The sequence below is a fragment of the Amblyraja radiata genome, chromosome 6 (assembly GCF_010909765.2).
Source record: "Amblyraja radiata isolate CabotCenter1 chromosome 6, sAmbRad1.1.pri, whole genome shotgun sequence".
NCBI lineage: Eukaryota > Metazoa > Chordata > Chondrichthyes > Rajiformes > Rajidae > Amblyraja > Amblyraja radiata.
This window is the reverse complement of record NC_045961.1, coordinates 99,718,841-99,743,903: the sequence shown is the minus strand read 5'-3', so window position 1 is coordinate 99,743,903 and position 25,063 is coordinate 99,718,841. Positions and strand designations below refer to the sequence as shown.

At 45.6% G+C, this 25,063-nt stretch overlaps 1 protein-coding gene across 2 annotated transcripts in view; it reads left to right on the top strand.

The window, feature by feature from the left end:
* LOC116974643 (P2Y purinoceptor 8-like) overlaps window positions 1-15,866 on the top strand; it is a 34,770-nt gene extending 18,904 nt beyond the window's left edge. For both annotated transcript variants that reach the window (XM_033023335.1, XM_033023336.1), the window contains exons 3-4: window positions 6,782-6,904; window positions 13,642-15,866. In XM_033023335.1, coding sequence (XP_032879226.1) covers window positions 13,689-14,759 — 1,071 coding nt within the window. In that variant the 5' untranslated portion in view covers window positions 6,782-6,904; window positions 13,642-13,688 and the 3' untranslated portion in view covers window positions 14,760-15,866. The remainder of the gene's footprint in view (window positions 1-6,781; window positions 6,905-13,641) is intronic.
* The last annotated feature ends 9,197 nt before the right edge of the window (window positions 15,867-25,063 follow it).

Genomic DNA, 25,063 nt, shown 5'->3' with positions numbered 1-25,063 from the left:
GACAATAGGCAATAGGTGCAGGAGTAGGCCATTCAGCCCTTCGAGCCAGCACCGCCATTCAATGTGATCATGGCTGATCATCCCCAATCAGTACCCAGTTCCTGCCTTCTCCCCATATCCCCTGACTCCGCTGTCTTTAAGAGCCCTATCTAGCTCTCTCTTGAAAGCATCCAGAGAACCTGCCTCCACCGCCCTCTGAGGCAGAGAATTCCACAGACTCACCACTCTCTGTGAGAAAAAGTGTTTCCTCGTCTCCGTTCTAAATGGCTTACCCCTTATTCTTAAACTGGTGCCTCTGGTTCTGGACTCCCTCAACATCAGGAACATGTTTCCTGCCTCTAACGTGACCAAAACCTTAATAATCTTATATGTTTCAATGAGATTCCCTCGCATCCTTCTAAACTCCAGAGTGTACAAGCCCAGCCGCTCCATTCTCACAGCATATGACAGTCCCTATACAACTGCAGAAGGACCTCTTTGCTCCTATACTCACTCCTCTTGTTATAAAGGCCAACATGCCATTCGCTTTCTACACTGCCTGCTGTACCTGCATGCTTACTTTCAGTGACTGATGAACAAGAACCCCCAGATCCCGTTGTACTTCCCCTTTTCCCAACTTGACACCAATTAGATAGTAACCTGCCTTCCTGTTTTTGCTACCAAAGTGGATAACCTCACATTTATCCACATTAAACTGCATCAGCCATGCTTCTGCCCACTCACCCAACCTGTCCAAGGGCTGCATTCTCATAGCATCCTCCTCACAGTTCACACTGCCACCCAGCTTTGTGTCATCTGCAAATTTGCTAATGTTACTTTGAATCCCTTCATCCACATCATTGATGTATATTGTAAATAGTTGCGGTCCCAGCACCGAGCCTTGCGTACCCCACTAGTCACTGCCTGCCATTCTGAAAGGGATCCGTTAATCCCTACACTTTGTTTCCTGTCTGCCAACCAATTTTCTATGCATGTCAGCTCCCTACCCCCAATACCATGTGCCCTAATTTTGCCCACTAATCTCCGATGTGGGACCTTATCAAATGCTTTCTGAAAGTCCAGGTACACTACATCCACAGGTTCTCCCGTGTCCACTTTCCTAGTTCCATCCTCAAAAAATTCCAGAAGATTAGTCAAGCATGATTTCCCCTTCGTAAATCCATGCTGACTCGGACCGATCCTGTTACTGCTATCCAAATGTTCCGTTATTTCATCTTTTATAATTGACTCCAGCATCTTCTCCACCACCGATGTCAGGCTAACTGGTCTATAATTCCCTGTTTTCTCTCTCCCGCCTTTCTTAAAATGTGAGATAACATTAGCTACCCTCCAATCCACAGGAACTGATCCTGAATCTATTGAACATTCGAAAATTATCACAAATGCGTCCACGATTTCTAGAGCCACTTCCTTAAGTACCCTGGGATGCAGACCATCAGGCCCTGGGGATTTATCAGCCTTCTGTCCCATCAGTCTATCCAACACCATTTGATGCCTAATGTGGATTTCCTTCAGTTCCTCCCTCTCCCCATATCCTCTGGCCACTAGTATATCAGGAAGATTGTTTGTGTCCTCCATAGTGAAGACGGATCCAAAGTACCTGTTCAACTCATCTGCCATTTCCTTGTTCCCCATAATAAGTTCATCCTTTTCAGTCTTCAAGGATCCAACTTTGGTCTTAACTAGTTTTTTCCTCTTCACATACCTAAATAAGCTTTTACTATCCTCATTTATATTCTTAGCTAGCTTACCTTAGTACCTCATCTTTTCTCCCCGTACATCTGTTTTATTTTTATACTGTCCCTGACATCCCTTGTCAGCCATGGTCGCCCCTTACTCCCCTTGGAATCTTTCTTCCTCTTTGGAATGAACTGATCCTGCACCTTCTGTAATATTCCCAGAAATACCTGCCATTGTTGTTCCACTGTCATCCATGCTAGTGTATATTTCCAGTCAACTTTGGCCAGCTCTTCCCTCATGACCCCATAGTCCCCTTTAATGAACTGTAACACCGACACCTCCGATTCACCCTTCTCCCTCTCCAATTGTAGATTAAACTTGACCATATTATGGTCACTACCTCCTAATGGCTCCTTAATTTCAAGTTCCTTTATCAAATCCGGTTCATTACATAACACTAAATCCAGAATTGCCTTCTTCCAGGCAGGCTCCAATACAAGCTGCTCTAAGAATCCATCACGGAGGCACTCTACAAACTCCCTTTCTTGGAGCCCAGTACCAACCTGATTTTCCCAGTCTACCTGCATGTTGAAATCTCCCATAACAACCGTAGCATTACCTTTACTACATGCCAATTTTAACTCCTGATTCAACTTGCACCCTATATCCAGGCTACTGTTTGGGGGCCTGTAGATAAGTCCCATTAGGGTATTTTTACCCTTACAATTCCTTAGTTCTTCTATCCATACTGACTCCACATCTCAGATCAGTTGGGAGACACAGCATGGAAAAAGGCTTTTGGCCCACTGAGTCCGCATCGACCAGCAAACGGCACGGACTCGGTGGGCCGAAGAGCCTATTTCCACACTGCATCTCTGAACTGAACTGAAGCCAATTTGCAGAAGCCAATTAACCTACAAACCTGCATGTCTTTGGAGTGTGGGAGGAAACTGGAGAGCCCATGTGGTCACAGGAAGCACGTGTAAACTCCGTACAGACAGTACCCATAGTCAGGGTCGAACCCGACTCTCTGGCGCTGTAAGGCAGCAACTCTACCGCTGCGCTACTGTGCCGCGCCTTGGTGGCATTCACTTGTGGAGGTCTCTTGTGGAACATCGGGAGATTTTGGCAGCCAAAGTCACAATTTTTTTCGCTGAGTTGTGCAAGATTTGCTGTATCTTTCAATCAATTCAGTCTTTCAATCAACCCAAAAGTTGCCTTGAATCAGTATAAGATAGTCAGTTCTGCACAGGCTTACTGAGGTTCAAATGCAAACGTTGGCAAAGATCCAATATTGCCCTAGATACAATCTGTCATGGACATATGCAGTGGAGAAAGGTAGTGCTGGTATCTCTTGTATCTACCCTGGTATCTACTGAAGATAGACACAAAGTGCTGGAGTACCTTAAGAGGATCAGGAAGCATCGCTGGAGAAAAACAATGGGCGACATTTCGGGTCGGGACCGTTCTTGTCTGAAGAAAGGTCCCAACGCCAAAACGTCACCCATCCTTTTTCTCCAGAGATGCTGCCTGACATGCTGAGTTACTCCAGCACTTTGTGCCTATCTATGCAGTTATACAGCATGTAAACAGGCCCATTGGCCCAACTAATCACACTGATCAGTTCTGGATTTCAGAACTGACTGTTTCTTTTCTCTTCTTTGTGGCATTTTTTTCCCTGAAAAAACTGCACGTCATTTTGGATGGGAATTTCCCTCTCTGGCTTATCGCTTGCTGGAGGGGAAATTTTGTGTCTTTTTAACTTTAAGCTACTTTCATTTAAAAAAAAAACTCTTTGCATTTCAAGAGTCTTCCTAGTCATGCCAAGCATTTTTATTACTATACAATTATCTGTCACACTCTGCAAAGATGCTGATGTTTAACTTCCGTCCAGTAACTGAAGTGAGCAATTCCACCACACCTCTCTCTGCTGGGTTTGTAAGCAGAAAACCAAGCACCACAATCAAAATCTTCTACTCTTTCTATTACTCTCAAACTTCACCTACAAACTTCACGTTCTACAAAGATAGATACCAAATGCTGGAGTAACCCAGCGGGTCAGACATGATCTCTAGAGAAAAACGTTTTGGGTCAAGATCCTTCTTATGGACCCTTTTTCTCCAGAGATGCTGCTTGACCAGCTGAGTTCCTCCAGCACTCTGTGTCTATCTTTGGTATAAACCAGCATCTGCAGTTCCTTGTTTCTACATTTTGTCTTCTCTAGTGATGCTGCCTGACCCGTTGAGTTGAGTCGGGCACTCGGTGTCTTTCCTTGTAAACGAGCATCACAGTTCCTTGTTTCTTCACATGCCTCTTGTTTAATTTAATTTTTCAATTGGGATTGAGATTTATCGATGATCACCAGCCACAGGGCGGTGGAGGCGGGTTCTCTGGATGCTTTCAAGAGAGAGCTAGATAGGGCTCTTAAAAATAGCGGAGTCAGGGGATATGGGGAGAAGGCAGGAACGGGGTACTGATTGGGGATGATCATCCATGATCACATTGGTGCTGGCTTGAAGGGCCGAAGGGCCTGCTCCTGCACCTATTGTCTATTGTCTATTGTCTATTGTCTATAGAGTGCAGTCTTGACCTCCCATCTATCTCATTGGAGATAGATGAACTATCTTTAATCTGACTTTATCGAACTTCAATGTTATATAGAGTTATAGAATCATAGAGTCACACAGCAAGGAACAGGCCCTTTGGCCCAGCTTGCCCATGCCACCCAAGGTGCCCCATCTACACCAGTCCCACCTGCCAGCGTTTGGCCCATAGCCTTCTAAACAGTTCCAAACCATGTATCCTGTCCAAATGTATTTTAAATGTTGTTATAGTTATCTTTCCACTAAATGTCGTGCCCTTTACCCTATCTCAGTGCACTGCGGACGGCATTTACGTGTAGTTTTTTCTTTGAATGGATAGTAGACAAACAGAAGCTTTTCTCCATACCTCGGTACATGTGACAATAATAAACTAAACTAATGTCCCATTAGTTCCACTTAGGCGATTATTTGGGTGACTACAGGCGACTGCCGCAAAATTTTCAACATGTTGAAAAGTTTTCGCCGACAGTGGCGACAGTTTTTGCTATCGTAGTTTGACATGGGTGCTGTCGTAGGTTGTCGCCAGGCGTCGTAAGTGAATTCCATTAAAAACTAGTCCCTGGCAGTCACCTAAAGAGTCGCCTAAGTGGGACAGGCCCATAAAGAAGAGCTTCTAGCAGTATTAACATAGAGACATAGAAAATAGGTGCAGGAGTAGGCCATTCGGCCTTTCGAGCCTGCACCGCCATTCAATATGATCATGGCTGATCATCCAACTCAGTATCCTGTACCTGCCTTCTCTCCATACCCTCTGATACCTTTAGCCACAAGGGCCACATCTAACTCCCTCTTAAATATAGCCAATGAACTGGCCTCAACTACCTTCTGTGGCAGAGAATTCCACAGATTCACCGCTCTCTGTGTGAAAAATATTTTTCTCATCTCGGTCCTGAAAGATTTCCCCTTTATCCTTATTATCGGATGAATGTTCAGGAGACACGAGTTCTCAACCCACTGTGAATTTAAATTCAGCTAAATATGTCTAAGCACCAAAAAGGACTGATAACTCCAAACAAACTTAAATTCAGACGTGTACAGGGAAGAAAATCTACCGACCTAATGTCGTGCGTGGTTTGGCCTAGAAATAACTCCAGACTCAGTTCTATGTGGTTGCTAAAACCACTCAGTGTAATGCCCCAGGAAGCTTCCGTGACACATTGAAACGTTACACGTGGTTCAAGAAGGAAGCTCACTGATCCCAAAGATGCTCATCGACTGCAGCTGGATGGTCTGCAGTTTAGTTTAGAGATACAATGTGGGAACAGGCCCTTTGGCCCACTAAGTCTGTGCAGACCAGCGACCAACTGCTCACACAAGGCTTATCCTGCTTCACGTCCATCCCTAACTCTCAGCACCGATCAGTTTAGTTTAGAGACACAGCGTGGAAACAGACCCCTTGGCCCACCGGGACCACGCTGACCATCGATCATCCCTTCACACTAGCTCTATGTTATCCCACTTTCTCTTAGGGCATTTTACAGAGGCCAATAAACCTACTTCTTCTTCTTCTTGCGTATGGCGTGCACAGCCTAAAGTTGTAGGACAACTTGTTCTATTTGATCTTATTTGTTTACGCACACCCCCAGGTTGATTGCATTCGTCGAAACAGGGCGGACCACGTGAAGGTTGCAATCTCCCACCCCAATAAACCTACAAACCCACATATCTGTGTTGGTTTTAGTTTGGCTTAGTCATAGAGTTATAAACCGGCCCTTCGGCCCAACTTGCCCACACTGGCCATTTAGTTCATTATTGCCACGTGTAGCGTGGTAGTGAAAACCAACATCTTATGCAACTGCAGCATTCACTGGATGAATTTAAAAGAGAGTTAGGTAGAGCTCTAGGGGCTAGCGGAACCAAGGGATATGGGGAGAAGGCAGGCACGGGTTACTGATTGTGCATGATCAGCCATGATCACAATGAATGACGGTGCAGGCTCGAAGGGCCAAATGGCCTCCCCCTGCATCTATTTTCTACGTTTCTATGTTTCTATGACCTTCCAACTTCAATACTCAATGAGTAGGAAGGAACTGCAGATACTGGTTTAAACCGAAGATAGACACAAAATGCTGGAGTAACTCAGCGGGACAAGCAGTATCACTGGAGAGAAGGAATGGGTGACATTTCGAGTCAAGACGCTTCAGACCCTCAATGCTCCGACTGATCAAGGCCACAAAATGTGCATTGACTTTGATTCACTTTCCATGGATGCTGACTGTCCAGCTGAGCATTTCCTGCATTTTCTGTTTTACTTAGCGTGAAGGTTCATAATGCCTGCAGCACCTGAAAATTCTGTGCCTTCTTTCACATCCGTCCAAACGGGGAGGCTGATTCATCTGAAAAGTGATACCACCACTTTGAACGCTGATCTGGTAAACATGACCATGCAAAATGAAGGTCCTTCTGACTGAAGAAATTAAAATTAAAACAATGATAGTATGTTCTTTCACTCGCGGTTAAATATCAACTTGACAAAAAATGTATTTTCTGTGTTACAGGATCATTGCAATGATTGTTAAGGTGAAGAGTGTTAGGCGGATGAAAGCGACTTAGAAAACAGTCTCTGAAAATTGCGGGAGGTTTGAATTAGCACAGTTCCTTGTGAAGAGAAAGCACACAAGGTATGTATAATATTTTCCAAGATGGCCCCCAACCCAGGCGACTATTTGCATGCTGGCCACAGAAGCAGATCTACACTCACATGTTGCAATCGCTCCACACTCTTAATTCTCTATTTCCACAGCAACATTTCCCACCTTAACTATGATGCCCTCGGACTATCCTTGAATGGACTTTGCTGGCTTCACCTTGCACTGAACGTTATTCCCTTATCATGTATCTATACACTGCAAATGGCTCAATTGTAATCATGTTTTGTCATTCTGCTGACTGGCTAGCACGCTTTTCACTGTACACATGACAACAAACTCAACTAAAACTAAAACTAACACTAAATATGTATTCATCCTTGCAGGGAGGTTTGTATTCATGTGTGTATATATTTATACAATGGTATATGGACACACTGATCTGTTCTGTAGTCATGCCTACTATGTTCTGTTGTGCTGAAGCAAAGCAAGAATGTCATTGTCCTATCAGGGACACATGACAATAAACTCACTTGAATCTTGAATGTCTTGAATTCTTGAATGTTGAGGTTTGTGAGAACGGATGGGTAGGGGACATCAACTTAGGATACGGGGCAAGAGATAGGAGTGGAGTTTGCACGTTCGCCCTATGACCGCTTGGGTTTCATCCCATAGACGTGCGGGTTTGTAGGATACTTGGTCTCTGTAAAATTTGTCCTCCCCAAAGGGCCAAAGGCCCCGTGCTTGTGGAATAGGAATGTCATTGTCCTATCTGGGACACATGACAATAAACTCTCTAGATTTGTCGTGACTCTTCGTGGAAACAGGCCCTTCGGCCCACCGAGTCCACGCTGACCAGCGATCCCTGCACACTTACACTATCCTACACACACGAGGGACAATTTATTATTATACCAAGTCATTTAAACTACAAATCTGTACATTTTTGGAGTGTCGGAGGAAACCAGAGATCCCAAAGAAAACCCACTCAGGTGACTGGGAGAATGTACAAACTCCGTACAGACAAGCACCCGTCGTCAGGATCGAACCAGGGTCTCTGCCGCTGTAAGGCAGCAACTCCACCGCTGCACCACCGTGCCACCCTGTGTTTTATTCTTCCATGTTCTATGATCTATGTTCTATATTCAGATGCAATTTATTTTTAACCCATTTTCTCCACCTTGGCAGTTGGAGGAAACCCATGCGTTCAGAGGGAGAACGTGCAAACTCCACACAGATAGTACCCGGGACTCCAACACTGTGGGACTGCAGCTCTACCGGCTGTGCCACCGTGCTGCCCCTTTCCGATATTTATCCCTTAAGCCACATCACATGCTTTGATCTCAGTTCAAAGCAATTTGGTGCTACATGGATAAGGTCATAAGGTCATGAGATAGGAGTGGAAATAGGCCATTCGGCCCATCAAGTCTACTCCGCCATTCAATCATGGCTGTTCTATCTCTCTCTCTCCTAACCCCATTCTCCTGCCTTCACCCCATAACCTCTGACACCTGTACCAATCAAGAATCTATCTATTTCTGCCGTAAAAATAGCCACTGACTTGACCTCCATGGCCTTCTGTGGCAAAGAATTCCACAGATTCACCACCCTCTGACTAAAGAAATTTCTCCTCATCTCCTTCCTAAAAGGAGGTCCTTTAATTCTGAGGCTGTGACCTCGAGTTCTAGACTCTCCCACTAGTGGAAACATCCTCTCCATATCCATTCTATCCAAGCCTCTCGCTATTCTGTATGTTTCAATGTGGTCCCCCCTCATTCTTCTGAACTCCAGCGAGTACAGGCCCAGTGTCAACAAATGCTCATCGTTGGTTATTCCTGGATAGGGTAGGTTCAGAGGGATATGGGCCAAACCAAGGCAGGTGGGACTAGTGTAGATGGGACATGTTGGTTGGTGTGGGCAGGTTGGGCCGAGGGCCTGTTGTATGACTGTGTAAAGTGAAGTAATAGACAACAGACAATAGGTGCAGGAGTAGGCCATTTGTCCCTTCGAGCCAGCACCGCCATTCAATGTGATCATGGCTGATCATCCCCAATCAGTACCCCGTTCCTGCCTTCTCCACATTTCCCCTGACTGCTATTTTTAAGAGCCCTATCTAGCTCTCTCTTGAAAGCATCCAGAGAACCTGACTCCACCACCCTCTGAGGCAGAGGGCCATACATGTAAATGTAAGGTTCTGCCAATTTGACTCTCTTTGGTTGACAGAGATATGTTGTCAGGATTGATGACATTCAGAAATGCACGCGCAAGCAAGGTGTTGTGGTTATGGGTGGAGTAACAATGAAAGAAAAAGTCTGCAAATGATCAAAATCTAAAACAAATCACAATGAACAGGAAATGCATTGTTCTGGGGAAAGGGACTGGTTATTTTTTTTCCAGAAATGGCTGATCTGACAGATAGCTTGAAGTGAAACCCAGTGATCTAATACGCGTGCCCTCGGTAGCAGTCCAGATATGAAAACCCCCTCTGGTTCTCCTTATTCAGGGAGTCACAGTGGCTCAGCAGGTACAGCTACTGCCTCACTTTGCCAGAGACCCCGGGTTCGATCCTGTCCTCCAGTGCTGCCTGTGTGGAGTTTGCACGTTTTCCCTGTGACCGTGCAAGTTTCCTCCGGGTGCTCCGATTGCCTCCCGCATCCCAAAGACGTACGGGTTTACAACTGTAAATTCCCACTGGTGTGTCGGGAGTGGATGCCAATGTGGGATAATGTTGAACTACTGTGAACGGGTGATTGGTGGTTGGCATGGACTCTGTGGGCCGAAGGGCCTGTTTCCATGCTGTGTCATTCAATCAATTACTTGATTTATACTTCAGCCGCTCCAGCTTCCACAGCAGACCCTTGTTCATTAGTGATAGCAGCAGAATTAGGCCATTCGGCCCAACGAGTCTACTCTGCCATTCAATCATGGCTGATCCATCTTTCCCTCTCTTGCCCATTCCCCATTCTCCTGCCTTCTCCCCTGCCCTTTGACACCCTTACTAATCCAATACCTGTCAATCTCTGCATTAAACAAACTCAAAGACTTGCCTCCACAGCCATCTGTGGCAATAAATTCCACTGATTTACCACCCTCTGGTAAAATAAATTCATCCACATCTTCATTTTAAAGTACAAACCTTTATTTTATGGCTGTGCCCTTTGGTACTAAACTCTGCCACTAATAGAAACATATTCTCCACATCCACTATCTAGACCTTTCAGTATAAGGGGGATAAGGCGGAAATCTTTTAGGACCGAGATGAGAAAAACATTTTTCACACAGAGAGTGGTGAATCTGTGGAATTCTCTGCCACAGAAGGTAGTTGAGGCCAGTTCATTGGCTTTATTTAAGAGGGAGTTAGATGTGGCCCTTGTGGCTAAAGGGATCAGGGGGTATGGAGAGAAGGCAGGTACAGGATACTGAGTTGGATGATCAGCCATGATCATATTGAATGGCGGTGCAGGCTCGAAGGGCCGAATGGCCTACTCCTGCACCTATTTTCTATATTTCTATGTTTCTATGTATTCGGTAAGTTTCAATGAGATCCACCCTCATCCTTCTCAACAGGCCCAGAGCCCTCAAATGCTCCTCATACGTTAACCCAATAATCCCTGGGATCTTTCTCGTAAACCTCCTCTGGACCCTCTCCAAGGCTAGCCTAGCATATCCCTCCTAGAGAAAGAAAGTCATAGAGCGATACCATGCGCAAACGGGCCCTTCGGCCCAACTCGCCCACACCGGCCAACAATGTCCCAGCTATCCTAGTCCCACTTGCCTGCGCTTGGTCCATAACCCTCCAAACCTGTCCTATCCATGTACCTGTCCAACTGTTTCTTAAACGATGGGGTAGTCCCAACCTCAACTACCTCCTCTGGCAGCTTGTTCCATACACCCACCACCTTCTGTGTGAAAATGTTACCCCTTGGATTCCTATTAAATCGTTTCCCCTTCAACTTAAACCTATGTCCTCTGGTCCTCGATTCCCTTTATCTGGGTAAAAGACTGTGCATCTACCCGATCTATTCCTCTCATGATTTTGTATAAAATTTGGTCAAAATTATTTTGGTCTTCGCCACCCTCTGTGTAAAGAACTTGCCCCATAATCTCCTTTTGAACTTTGTCCCTCACACCTGAAAGCTATGTAATCAAGTATTTGATATTTCCATCCTGAGAAAAAAAGGGTCTGACTGTCTACTCTATCTATGCCTCTCTTCATTTTATATACTTCCATCAGATCATCCCACAAACCTTTGGCGATCCAGGGAAGCGTTCCGCGTCTGTCCAACCACTCCCCGTAGCTAACACCCAACTGTCAATCCGATCCACTTCTCTCATAGTTTTACAGACTTCATCATAGTCATCGATCACCATTGAACTGTACATAGACAAAAAGCTGGAGTAACTCAGCGGGGCAGGCAGCATCTATGGAGAGAAGGAATGGGTGACGTTTCGGGTCTTGACCCTTCTTCAGACACTATGACGCCCAGGGTCTCAACCCAAAACATCACCCATTCCTTCTCTCCATAGATGCTGCCTGTCCCATTGGGATACTTTTTGTGTCCATCTTCGCGTTAAACCAGCATCTGCAGTTCCTTCCTGCACATTGACCCATATATCACATGAATGAAGAGACCTTTTAGCCCACAATGTCCAACTGACCAACTTTATGTGCCTTCACATTCCATTCTCTCTGCCTATCCAAAAGCCTCTTAAATGTCACGATTGTTCGTATCTGCCTCCTCCACTACCCTTGGCAGCATGTTCCAGGCGTGCTCCATACTCTGCACATCTCCTTTAAACTTTGACCCTCTCATCTTAAAGTTGTGCCCTTCAATATTTGATACTTCCATCCTGGGAGTAAAGATCTGACTATCTACCGTACCTCTGCCCCTCTAACAAATCTCTGCTCGACCTCTAGAGAAAGTCTATTTTAGACAAGTTAATTTTAAAGTTGTATGTATTTATTCTGTTTTTATTTACTGCACTGACAGGAACTGATTGAGAAACAATTTTTCATTTCCTCTGTGTATGTCAGTACTCAGTGAAAATGACAGTAAAATAAATACTGAATACTGAATACTGAAGATCCAAGTCTGTCCAACCTCTCCCTCTGGCTAATACCCACTAATCCATGTATTGTTCTGGTAAACCTTCTCTGCACCCCCTCCAAAGCCTCCACATCTTCCCGCAGTGGGGTGACCAGAACTCCATACAATCCTCCAAATGATGTCCAACCATAGTCCTATAAAGCTGCATCATGACTACCTGACTCTTATTCCCGTTGAGAATATATTTAATTTATAGCCTTTTAATAATTTGTTGTTTATTTTCCTCACTCTTGGAGCTGGATATTGCTGTGATGCTTACATAGTATTTTCATAAGCGACAGTGGCAGAATTACGCCATTCAGCCCATCTACTCTGCATTTCAATCATGGCTGATCTATCTTTCCCTCTTAACCCCATTCTCCTGCCTTTTCCCCATAGCCCCTGACATCCATACTAATTCAATGAATAGTTACATGGATGCTGTCAATGTTATTACTTGTGTACCCTTTATCCTTTATCTGTGCACTGTGGACAATTTGTTTGTATTTATGTATAGTATTATCTTTGACTGGATAGCACGTAAACAAAAGCTTTTCACTGTACCTTGGTTTTCGTCCCAATAATGAACTAACCTAAACTCAACTAAACTAAACTAAACTAAACTAAACTAAACTAAACTAAACTAAACTAAACTAAACTAAACTAAACTACACTAAACTAAACTAGTAGGAACGAACTGCAGATGTTGGTTTATACCAAAGATGGACACAGAATGCTGGAATAACTCAGTGGGTCAGGCAGCATCTCTGGAGAAAAGGAATAAGTGACATTTCAGGTCAAGACCCTTCTTCAAACTGGGAATCAGGGAAGAAGGAAACGAGAGATATAGAAGATTCAGGGTGGTCACAGTGGCGCAGCGGTGGAGTTGATGCCTTACAGCGAATTGAGCGCCGGAGACTTGGGTTCGATCCTGACTACGGGTGCTGTCTGTATGGAGTTTGTACGTTCACCCTGTGATCCGTGTGGGTTTTCTCCGAGATCTTTGGTTTCCTCCCACACTGCAAAGATGTACAGGTTTGTAGGTTAATTGGCTTGGTGATTGTTAAAAAAAAAAATTGTCCCTAGTGGGTGTAGGATAGTGTTAATGTGCGGGGATCACTGGTCGGCGCGGACCCGGTGGGCCAAAGGGCCTGTTTCCACGCTGTATCTCTAAACTAAACTAAACTAAAAAAACTAAAAGGTACAGAGAACAAATTAAAGAACGTCATGCAAACGATGACCAAGGAAAGGTGGAGCCCACAATGGTCCATTGTTGGCTGTGGGGAAGGTGATAATGAGTTATCCAGACAGTGAAACTGAATGGGACGACAGTTTGGTGACGACTAGGGTGGAATTTTGGGTCGAGACCCCCTTTTTAGACCAAAAGTCAGGGGAGAGGGAAACTAAGGTATAAAAAGGTACACACAAATAGCTGGAGTAACTCAGTGGGACAGGCAGCATCTGTGGAGAGAAGGAATGGGTGGCGTTTCGGGTCGAGACCCTCCTTGAAAAGGTACAGTTGATTCCTTCTAAGGCAGTGGTGAGTTCCATTAATTAATGCTTCTCTAAAGATTCCAGGCTCATATAAAAAAAAAATTCTCTCAGGTCAACATCAGAATATTACTTCTTTTTGATGTGATGAGTTATTATTAAAGCCAACTTTCTTTTCCTTTTTTAAATCAGAAGTAAAATCCATCGAACCGTGGCTGCGTGGGAGACTCTTGCCGATCATGTCGGTTTCCTTTGCCGTGGTGGAAAACAAAACTACCTTGGACAATGAAACTCTGGAGATGCTCTCCAGTCCGACCATCAAGAACGCTCTTCCCGTCGTCTACCTCATCGTTGCTATGATCAGTTTGCCCGGCAACGGGTTCTCTCTGTTCCTGCTTTGCCAAACTCAGCCGAAGACACCATCCATCATCTTCATGATCAACCTCACCATCACCGACCTGGTGCTCGGTATCTTCCTGCCCTTCCAGAGCATGTACCATTGGAGCGGAAACAACTGGACGTTTGGGTCGAGCCTGTGCAGTGTGGTTACGGTGCTGTTTTACTCCAACATGTACTGCTCCATCATAACCATGACCTGCATTAGCCTGGAGCGTTACGCGGGCGTGGTGCACCCGATGTACTGCACCAGATGGCGGACAAAGAGGTACTCCGTTCTGGTTTGCTTTGGGATGTGGGCGGCAGTCCTTATCGCCTTGCTGCCTCTGGAGATGAACGACTTGACTTACCAGGTCGACGTGCTGAATATCACCACGTGCTTCGACATCTTGAGGGCGGACATGCTTCCTTCCAAAGAGGCCTGGGCCGCCTTCCTCTTCACCTTGTTCTTGGTTCTGTTCCTCATCCCCTTCTGCATCACCGTGTACTGCTACATCCGCATAATCGCCAAGCTGATCAGGACATCCTCGTACCACGGCTACGAGCAAAAGCGGAGAGCGATTTGCTTGGCGCTGATCGTGCTCTTGGTGTTCATCACTTGCTTCGCCCCGAACAACTTAATCCTTCTGGTCCACATGATCAAGCGCATCTTTTACGCGGGGGGCATTTACAGCGCCTACAAGATCACCCTTACCCTGAGCTGCTTGAACAGCTGCCTGGATCCCTTCATCTATTATTTTGCCTCCAAGGAGTTTCGCAAGAAGCTCAGGACCTATTTTGGCTTTGCGAACGTCTCGAGTCAAGGAAGTTTAACGGAATACAGAAGGGAGAGCATGCTCTCCATGAGATCAGGGCAGCACCAGCACAATCTGGAGGCACAACTCTCTTTGAATAAAGCAAATGGAACGGCGTAAGCCAACAGCGCCAGGAGAAACGCTGTGGTAGCACCAATCCCCAGGTCAAATTAACCTGATGGAAATATTATTTAGCCTGATCGACATCTTTCGATATCGACAATAAAACTAATCAACGCTGCAAATGTTTCTTCTCTGCGGCTGGGAAATGGTCGAATTCCAAAAAATAGATGTCTATGGTTAGGACCATAAGAGGCAGGAACAGAATTATGCCATTCGGCCCTTCCAGTCTGATCCATGATCAAGTGTTAATTCCCAGAATTGATGTATATTTGAACGTGAGGAATTGAGTGGACTCCTCAATTGGAGTCAAAGGACTCAAGGCTCCTGCTCAGTGGCAACTGTGATTGTGAAACTATAACTCATGGGGAATGGAGCATCGGACAAAGGAGATTTGCAAAGATAACCTGCAGTGTTTCCAGAGAGAGAACGTTGCCCGCGATTGCTGGCCACTGGAAGAGAAGTCCACAAACACATCTTGAGCTCGCTGTGGACATCTTGGGCTCACTGGTTGCAGTTCTGGATCACAAAGTTAGGACACTCTGATGATAGGGGTGGGAGAGAAGAGGAGGCTTGGGATGTCAGTTCTAAAAATTGCACCGAGGTTTTTGGAAAGGGCTCGTGGGAATCCACCCTCCCCTCTTTTGGTGTGACGTTTTCTTCCTGTTTTTTTTGATCAGATGTCAAATTCTTCCTACACCCGCTGAGTTACTCCAGCTTTTTGTATCAAACATCTGTGGGGTTTTACTCTTTGTCGCACACGGGTTTTTAAGATATCTTTCGGCATATATATTAAACACGGTCGTACATTGTACATCAAATAGCCCTTGCTTTCCCTCTCTCTCCATCCCCTCCCCTTTCCCAGTTCTCCCACCAGTCTTACTGTCTCCGACTACATTCTATCTCTGTCCCGCCCACTCCCCTGACATCAGACTGAAGAAGGGTCTCGACCCATTCCTTCTCTCCAGAGATGCTGCCTGTACGGCTGAGTTACTCCAGCATTTTGTGTCTACCTGCATACATTTCATTTGCTGCTTTATGAATGTGAATGTTTATTGTTGCTCCATCTTGATGTAAAAATCTCTTCAGATAAAGAATATATTTGTAGACATGAAAAGTAATAATGATGTTGTCGGCTACCTCCTTTGGGCAGTGATGGTCAAGAGAAGATGAGAAAGATGCGTTCTAAGTCACGATGAGTCAGTGCACATCAAGCAATGCTGTTCTCATTTCCAGAGGAGGATTACGATAATGATCCCGGGGATGATTGGGTTAACGTATGCTGAGTGTTTGACAGCACTGGGCCTGTGCTCTCTGGAGTTTAGGATGAGGGTGGAGGGGGCTCATTGAAACTTACCAAATAGTGAAAGGCCTGGATAGAGTGGGTGTGGAGAGGAAGTTTCCACTAGTGGGAGAGTCTTGGACCAGAGGGCACAGCCGCAGAATAAAAGGATGCAGGAGCTGAAAGTGACAATAGACAATAGACAATAGACAATAGGTGCAGGAGTAGGCCATTTGGCCCTTCGAGCCAGCACCGCCATTCAATGTGATCATGGCTGATCATCCCCAATCAGTACCCCGTTCCTACCTTCTCCCCATATCCCCTGACTCCGCTATTTTTAAGAGCCCTATCTAGCTCTCTCTTGAAAGCATCCAGAGAACCTGCCTCCACCGCCCTCTGAGGCAGAGAATTCCACAGACTCACCACTCTCTGTGAGAAAAAGTGTTTCCTCGTCTCCGTTCTAAATGGCTTACTCATTATTCTTCAAAGTGTTCAGATAAGATTTGATAGTGAGTCACAAAAAGAGACATTAAGACAAAGGGATAGAAATGTGGATAATGACATAGATTGCAATGAGTGTTTTGAAGGAGGGGAAACAGAAAGAGAAAGATAAATTGGGGAGAATATTGAAGAGTTCCTAGTTTTGATAATCAGGAATGTCCAAGAGACCAGTTTAGGAGTAACGTCCCTGTCCCACTTAGGAAACCTGAAAAGAAACCTCTGGAGACTTTGCACCCCACCCAAGGTTTCCGTGCGGTTCCCGGAGGTTGCAGGTGGTTGCTGAAGATTGCAGGTAGTGGAAGCAGGTAGGGAGACCGACAAAAACCTCAGGGAACCTCCGGGAACCGCACGGAAACCTTGGGTGGGGCGCAAAGTCTCCAGAGGTTTCCGTTCAGGTTTCCTAAGTGGGACAGGGGCATAACACAGAGATCCTGGTAAGTTCTGTGGTAGAAATGGAAGTTATGAAGACATCTGATTGCTAGCAAGAGGGAATTAAATGTGAGATTATTAGGTCGGGAGTCCACAGATTGAGAAGGGTTAACATTACCTGCGGTTCACTGCAATTGAATAATCTACCAAGATCTGACACGATTTTTGCAAAAGGAAAGATGATCAGAAATTACTTACATGAAGTCTGCTGGTGCCTCAGAAACCACCAAACAATAGGGACCCTAAGCAGAAGTGGAAATGGAAGTGAAGAAACAATCTAGTGATAAAAAGATAACCTTTCTCAATGCACTTTTTGTCACCCATTTCCACTTTAACTCTCCACTGCACAGTCAATCTGGACTTTATCATTTAATCAGGCTAGATATTAAAACAAACTGAATGTGTAGGAAGGAACTGCAGATGCTGGTTTAAACCAAAGATGGACACAAAAAGCCGGAGTAACTCAGCGGGACAGGCAGCATCTCTGGAGAGAAGGAATGGGTGACGTTTTGGGTCGCGACCCTTCTTCTGATCCTTCTACACACACCAACCCATATCATAAGTTCTAGGAGCAGAATTAGACCCTTCAGCCCATCAAGTCTACTCCACCATTCAATCATGGCTAATCTATCTTTCCATATCAACCCCATTCTCCTGCCTTCGCCCCATAACCCCTGACACCCTTAATAAGTAAATGTACTAATTTTACTACAATAAACACATTTACTGCACCCTTACCAATTAAATGTTATCCAACATGTAACAAATTCCAACATACATATGTTTTAATTATATATATTACAATTCATATTGCTACTATTAGTAATAATATTCCACCACACATATAATTCACTTTACAATGCTCCCTTTCTCCCATCAATGCTGGAGAAATGGCAACAAGGAAGAAAAAACACTCTCATTAAAAACAATTAAACCAATTGCTAATGACAAGTTTTGTAATTGAGGCAGCACGATGGCACAGTGATAGAGTTGCTGCCTCACAGCGCCAGAGATCCAGGTTCGATCCTGACTACAGGTGCTATCTGTACGGGGTTTGTACGTTCTCCCTGTGACCTGCGTGGGTTTTTCACAGGGTGCTCCGGTTTCCTCCCACACTCCAAAGACTTGCAGGTTTAGAGGTTAATTGGCTTCGGTAAAATTGTAAATTGTCCCTAGTGTGTGCAGGATAGTGTTAGTGTGCGGGGATCGCTAGTCGGTGCGGACTCGGTGGGCCGAAGGGCCTGTTTCCGCGCTGTATCTCCAAACTAAACTAAACTAAACACGAGAATCTTCAGATTATCATGTGACCGGTAAAAATTAAAAAAAGGAAATTCTGTCTTAATCTTGATTTGAACCACTAATGTGTTTTTCGTTCTGCTTTGCTTGTTGAAATAAAAAAACTCATATCTGCCAACAAAAAGTGACCGAGTTACATGTTTGGATTTGGGTCACTGTACGTATTAGCAAGGGAAGCAGGCAGGTTATACCATCCGCTAACTCTGGCTGTTGCATGGAGCTAGAACGGGATCAAAGTAAGACGATGAACAAGGGATTGATACTTCGGTCGGTAGGAAAGCAAAACTTAACTTGATTGTGAGACATTTCTTCAGTATCTTTTAGAAGTCTGGTCCATTATATCAGAGTCATAGGCAAAAGTGCCCTTCATAGAAAAAAAACCTCCCTTCACCAACCACAAATTTCATGGTGGCATGTAGTCATAGTATCGTTGCTTAGAAATAGGGATAGATCAAAGAACTGCATGGTGGCATAGTTATACATCGTAGAAACAGGCCCTTTGACCCAACTCGCCCACACCAACTAACATGTCCCATCTACACTAGTCCCATCTGCCTGCGTTTGGCCCACACCCCTCTAAACCTGTCCTATCAATGTACCTGTCCAAATGTTTCTTAAACGTTGGGATTTCCCTGCCTCAACTACCTCCTCTGGCAGTTCGTCCCACACACCCACCACCCTTTGTGCCAAAAGGTTACCCCTCAGTCTCATATGACTACTTTCCCCCCTCACCTTAAACCTATGTCCTCTGGCTCTCGATTCTCTTACTCTGGACAAGATCTATTCCTCTCACGACTTATGTATTGAAACACAATATTTCTACACGTGTTTCTGTTAGTTATGGATAAGGAAGACTGGCTTGCAGATCCTGATTTATAAAGTCGGCATCAGCCTAAGGGTATTATTTCAATGATCCCAGGAACGAGAGGGTTAACATACAGTAAGATCAGTGTTTGAAGGCAGTGTCTGAAGGTGGCCGGTTCGAAACCTGCTTGGAGTGTGTACTGTCGTTGTGTCCTTGGGCAAGACACTTCACCTACCTTTGCCTGGGACTAGAGACGGAAATTAGCTACTGATTGGCTACAATCTCGCATATTTACATGCAAATGTTCATTAATATGCACTGTCCCTATAAACAAAATATTATTATTATTATTATTATTATTATTACTGGGCCTGCACTCGCTGGAGTTTAGAAGGATGGGGGTAGGAACATCATTGAAACTTACCAAATAGTGAAAGGCCTTGATGGAGTGGATGTGGAGAGGATGTTTCCACTAGTGGCAGAGTCTAGGACCACATGCCGTTGAATAAAAGGGCGTGCCTTTAGACAGAAGCGAGGAGGAATTTCTTTAGTCAGACAGTGGTGAATCTGTGAAATTCATAGCCACAGACTGCTGTGGTTAAGTCAATGGATATTTTTAATGCAGAGATAGACAGGTTCTTGATTAGTAAAGATGTCAAATATGGGGAGAAGGCAGTGGTATGGGGTTGAGAGGGAAAGATAGATCAGCCATGATTGAATGGCGTAGACTTGATGGGCCGAATGGTCTAATTCTGCTTCTAGAACATATGAAAACATGAACTATCCACTTCTCCCCCTCAATGTTACATCTGATTATCTTGACTGGTCACCTCCATTAACAAGCCTGAGAACATGGAGTAAAAAAACACAAAGTGCTGGAGTAACTCAGATGGTCATTTCAGGTCAAACCCATCTTCAGACAAGTACATACTCCATACATTCTAAGAATCTCCAAATAAAGATTCTATTTTTAACTTTAACAGCTTTGATATCCTGATATGTTGACCAGCTCCATCTATTTTGTGTGAAGCAATCTTCTCCAAACCAATGAAATCCATACAAATTGGGAGCCAATGTCACCTTTTGATTGGCTCTATTTTCAAAAGGAATGTACAGAGAAATTCTGATAAACTAGGAAAGAACTGCAGATACACAAAATTGCTGGGGAAACTCAGCGGGTGCAGCAGCATCTATGGAGCGAAGGAAATAGACGACGTTTCGGGCCGAAACCCTTCTTCAGACCCGCATAATAAGAACTGCAGATGCTGGTTTACACCGAAGATAGACATAAAATACTGTAGTAACTCAGCGAGTCAGGCAGCATTGAGTCATAGAATCATACAGTGTGGAAACAGGCCCTTTGGCTTAACTTGCCCATAAGGACCAACATGTCCCATCTACACTGGTCCCATCTGCCTGCGTTTGGCCCATCAATATCTCTAGAAAAAAGGAATGGGCGATTTTTTTGGATCGGAACCCTTCTTCAGATGGAATGTAGAGGTGGGGAGGGGTGGGGGAGGGGGGGGGGATATACAGGGGAGGGGAAAGGTTTAGTTATGACCCTTTCTTGCATGCAGTTTATTCCCCCCCCCTTCCACCCCCCCACCATCCCGATCTCTACTTTCAGTCTGAAGAAGGGTTCCAACCCTAAACTTCACTCACTCGTTTTCTCCAGAGATGCTGCCTGACCCACTGAGTTACTCCACCATTTTGTGTCTTTCTCACATACATTATTAATATTTATGAAGTAGACAACAGACAATAGACAATAGGTGCAGGAGTAGGCCATTCGGCCCTTCGTGCCAGCACCGCCATTCAATGTGATCATGGCTGATCATCCCCAATCAGTACCCCGTTCCTGCCTTATCCCCATATCCCCTGACTCCGCTATCTTTAAGAGCCCTATCTAGCTCTCTCTTGAAAGCATCCAGAACCTGCCTCCACCGCCCTCTGAGGCAGAGAATTCCACAGACTCACCACTCTCTGTGAGAAAAAGTAATGTATATAGTTTGGAAGGAAGATCAATGATGGGGTGAATAAGGGAGGGCTGAATGGACACTTGGTTCCTCCAGTGGTGTTACATCATCTTTCATTTATTAATAATTTGCATTTTTTTTTATTGTATCTATGCATTACATTCTGACAGTTGGTTACTATCAATGCTGCTTCAATTATGTTAATGTCTCAAGTATCATATCAATTGAATAGATGATGTTTTTGATATTATTGAAATGAGGCTGATTTTGTGTTTTTTTTTTAATTTATATTTTTCATTAATAAAGGAATAATGGAGTAAACCGAAAGATCAGAAAAATAAGAGCAGAAACTGTCTCTGGTTTTATGTATCAATATTTTGCAACTTCTCCCTCCATTGGTCATAGTTTATACAGCGTGGAAACAGGCCTTTCGGCCCCAACTCATGATGTCCCATCTTCGCTGGTCCCATTTGTCCGAGCTTGGCCCATACCCCTCTAAACTGGACTTTAGACTTTCCAGATACAGCGTGGAAAGGGACCATTCAGCCCACCGAGTCCGCACCGACCAGCGAGCACCCCGTAACACGACCACTATCCCACACGCTAGGGACAAGTTGCAATTTACACAACCCAATTACCCGACAAACCTGTACGTCTTTGGGGTGTGGGGAGGAAACCGGAGCACCCGGAGAAAACCCGCGCGGGTCACGGGGAGAACGTACAAACTCCGTGCAGACAGCAACCGGAGTTAGGATTGAACCCGGGTCTCTGGCGCTGTACGGCAGCAACTCTACCGCTGCGCCCCCGTGCAGGATCTCACCGTGCAGATCATTTTATCTGGACGGTTGAAAGGGGACGGATGAAGTGCTTTGTAAGTGCGAACTGGCCATCTGCTGAGTGTGGAGAGGATGTCAGGACTGAGGTTGGCACCATGCCAGCTGCTTAAACCACAGGATGTAGTGAATCAGCAAATTAGCCCACATTACCTGATCTGTTTTGTTAAACAAATTGCTTACCACACAACGGTTTGAACATTGAATTCTCCCATTTTAGGTTATTACAAAACCCCCTCTTTGTCTTCTTCCCCGATATAACTCCCCTCTTCTTCTTCTCCCTCCCCCCCCCCCTCCCCCCCTCCTCCCCTTGTGCCCCACCTGGATGGCCACCTATTTTTCCCCTCCTCCTCCCTTTCCACCCTCATAGAAACATAGAAACATGGAAATTAGGTGCAGGAGTAGGCCATTCGGCCCTTCGAGCCTGCACCGCCATTCAATATGATCATGGCTGATCATCCAACTCAGTATCCCGTACCTGCCTTCTCTCCATACCCTCTGATCCCCTTAGCCACAAGGGCCACATCTAACTCCCTCTTAAATATAGCCAATGAACTGGCCTCGACTACCCTCTGTGGCAGGGAGTTCCAGAGATTCACCACTCTCTGTGTGAAAAAAGTTCTTCTCATCTCGGTTTTAAAGGATTTCCCCCTTATCCTTAAGCTGTGACCCCTTGTCCTGGACTTCCCCAACATCGGGAGCAATCTTCCTGCATCTAGCCTGTCCAACCCCTTAAGAATTTTGTAAGTTTCTATAAGATCCCCTCTCAATCTCCTAAATTCTAGAGAGTATAAACCAAGTCTATCCAGTCTTTCTTCATAAGACAGTCCTGACATCCCAGGAATCAGTCTGGTGAACCTTCTCTGTACTCCCTCTATGGCAATAATGTCCTTCCTCAGATTTGGAGACCAAAACTGTACGCAATACTCCAGGTGTGGTCTCACCAAGACCCTGTACAACTGCAGTAGAACCTCCCTGCTCCTATACTCAAATCCTTTTGCTATGAAAGCTAACATACCATTCACTTTCTTCACTGCCTGCTGCACCTGCATGCCTACTTTCAATGACTGGTGTACCATGACACCCAGGTCTCGCTGCATCTCCCCTTTTCCTAGTCGGCCACCATTTAGATAATAGTCTGCTTTCCTGTTTTTGCCACCAAAATGGATAACCTCACATTTATCCACATTATACTGCATCTGCCAAACATTTGCCCACTTACCCAGCCTATCCAAGTCACCAAGTCACCTCATTCCTTCCTCCAGCTTCACAATTTGCAGCATTTCAATCCTTTTGCATCAAACATTCTGTCTTTTCATCTCTGGCCTTTGTCCAACTGTCTGCCTGTCAGCCCCCCCCCCCCCACCCTAGTCATCATACTAGTTTCGCTGCCATCCTGTTGAGTTTCATTGTATGTTTAACTCGTTATTACCTTCCCCTCAGCCAACAATGGACCATTGTGGGCTCAACCTTTCCTTTTTTCATCGTTGCTTTTTTGCATAGCTTTCTTTAATTTGTTCCATGTACCTTCTATATTTCCTGTTTCCCTCTCCCCTGACTCTGAAGAAGGGTCTTGACCCAAAACATCACCTATTCCTTTTCTCCAGAGATGCTGCCTGACCCGCTGAGTTACTCCAGCTTGTTGTGTCTATCTTTGGTGTCAACCAACATCTGCAGTTCCTTCCTGCACTGTTGGTCTATTACTGGCTTTGGCCTGCCCTCCTCTGTCCCAGCTTTTTCTCCCTCCCCCTCCCCCCACTCCCGCCCACCTCCCAAGAATCAGTCTGAAGAAGGGTCTCGACCCGAAACATCAGCTATCTATGTTTTCCTGAGATGCTGCCTGACGCTCTGAATCATTCCACCACTCTGTATCTTCACAGGTTCACAAGTTATCAGAGTACAATTAGGCCATTCGGCCCATCGAGTCTACTCCGCCATTCATTCATGGCTGATCTCTGCCTCTTAATCCCATTTTCCTGCCTTCTCCCCATTACCCTTGACAATACAATACAATACAATACCATTTATTGTCATTTGAGCCTCAGTGAGGCTCAAACGAAATTCTGTTTCCACAGCCATACAAACAAATACAATTTCCTAGACATACACACAATTTAATTCACACAAACATCCATCACAGTGGACCCACTGTGATGGAAGGCAAAGTCTTTTCTCTCCCCTGTTCTCCATGTCTCTCCCGATATCCAAGCCCCAGGCGGGCGATGATAAGTCCCACGGCCATTTTAGGCCGTGCCGGGCGATTTACGGCCTCGCTCCCGGTCTAAAAGTCGCAATGTTGGAGCCCCCGGCGGGCGCTGGCATGTCCCACGGCCATGAAGCCGTGCTGGGCGATGTACGACCCCGCTCCAGGTCGTTCCAACCCCGCGACACGGGCTGGAGAAGTCGCGTTGCGGGAGCTCCGGGAAGCGGTCTCTCTCTCCCCCTGGACCCGCGAGCTCCCGATGTCCCAGTCCACCGGACCTGCGGCTGCGGTGCTGGAGCCTCCGAGCCCCAGGAGTCGAGTCGCAGCAGCGAGTCACCACTGCTCCCCACGCTCCGAGGCCGGCCAGCCCCACGATGGTGAGTAGTCCGCAGCTCCGCAGTCTCCCGAGCCCCCGGGTCATTCAGGCTGGAGGCCGCTCCACGGTGCTAGGCCCCAACGACAACGGAGACCCGACAAGGAAAAGGTTCGGGTCGGGTCTCCCAGACAGGGGAGAGATTTTAAACGGTTTCCCCCTCCCCCCCGCCCCCCACATATACACATTTAAAACCAGTATTAAAAAACACCAACACTACATTTAACTAGACAAAAAATAAAAAAAAGACAGACAGGCTGTAGGGGCCGTTGCAACGGATGAGTCGCGCCGCCATGTTGTGTTTTTATCCTTGTGAGCACCCGTTTTAATCAAGAATTTGTCTATCTCTTCCTTAAAAATATCCACTGACTTGGCCTCCACAGCCATCTGTGGCAATCAGTTCCATAGACTAACTACCCTCTGACTAAAGAAATCCCTCCTCACCTCCTTTCTGAAAGAGCGCTCTTTAATTTTGAGGCTGCGACCTCTGGTCCTGGACTCTCCCACCAGTAGAAACATCCTTTCCTCATCCACTCTATGCCTTTCATTTCCTGTAAGTTTCAATGAGGTCCCCCCTCAACCTTCTAAACTCCAGCGAGTCGAGGC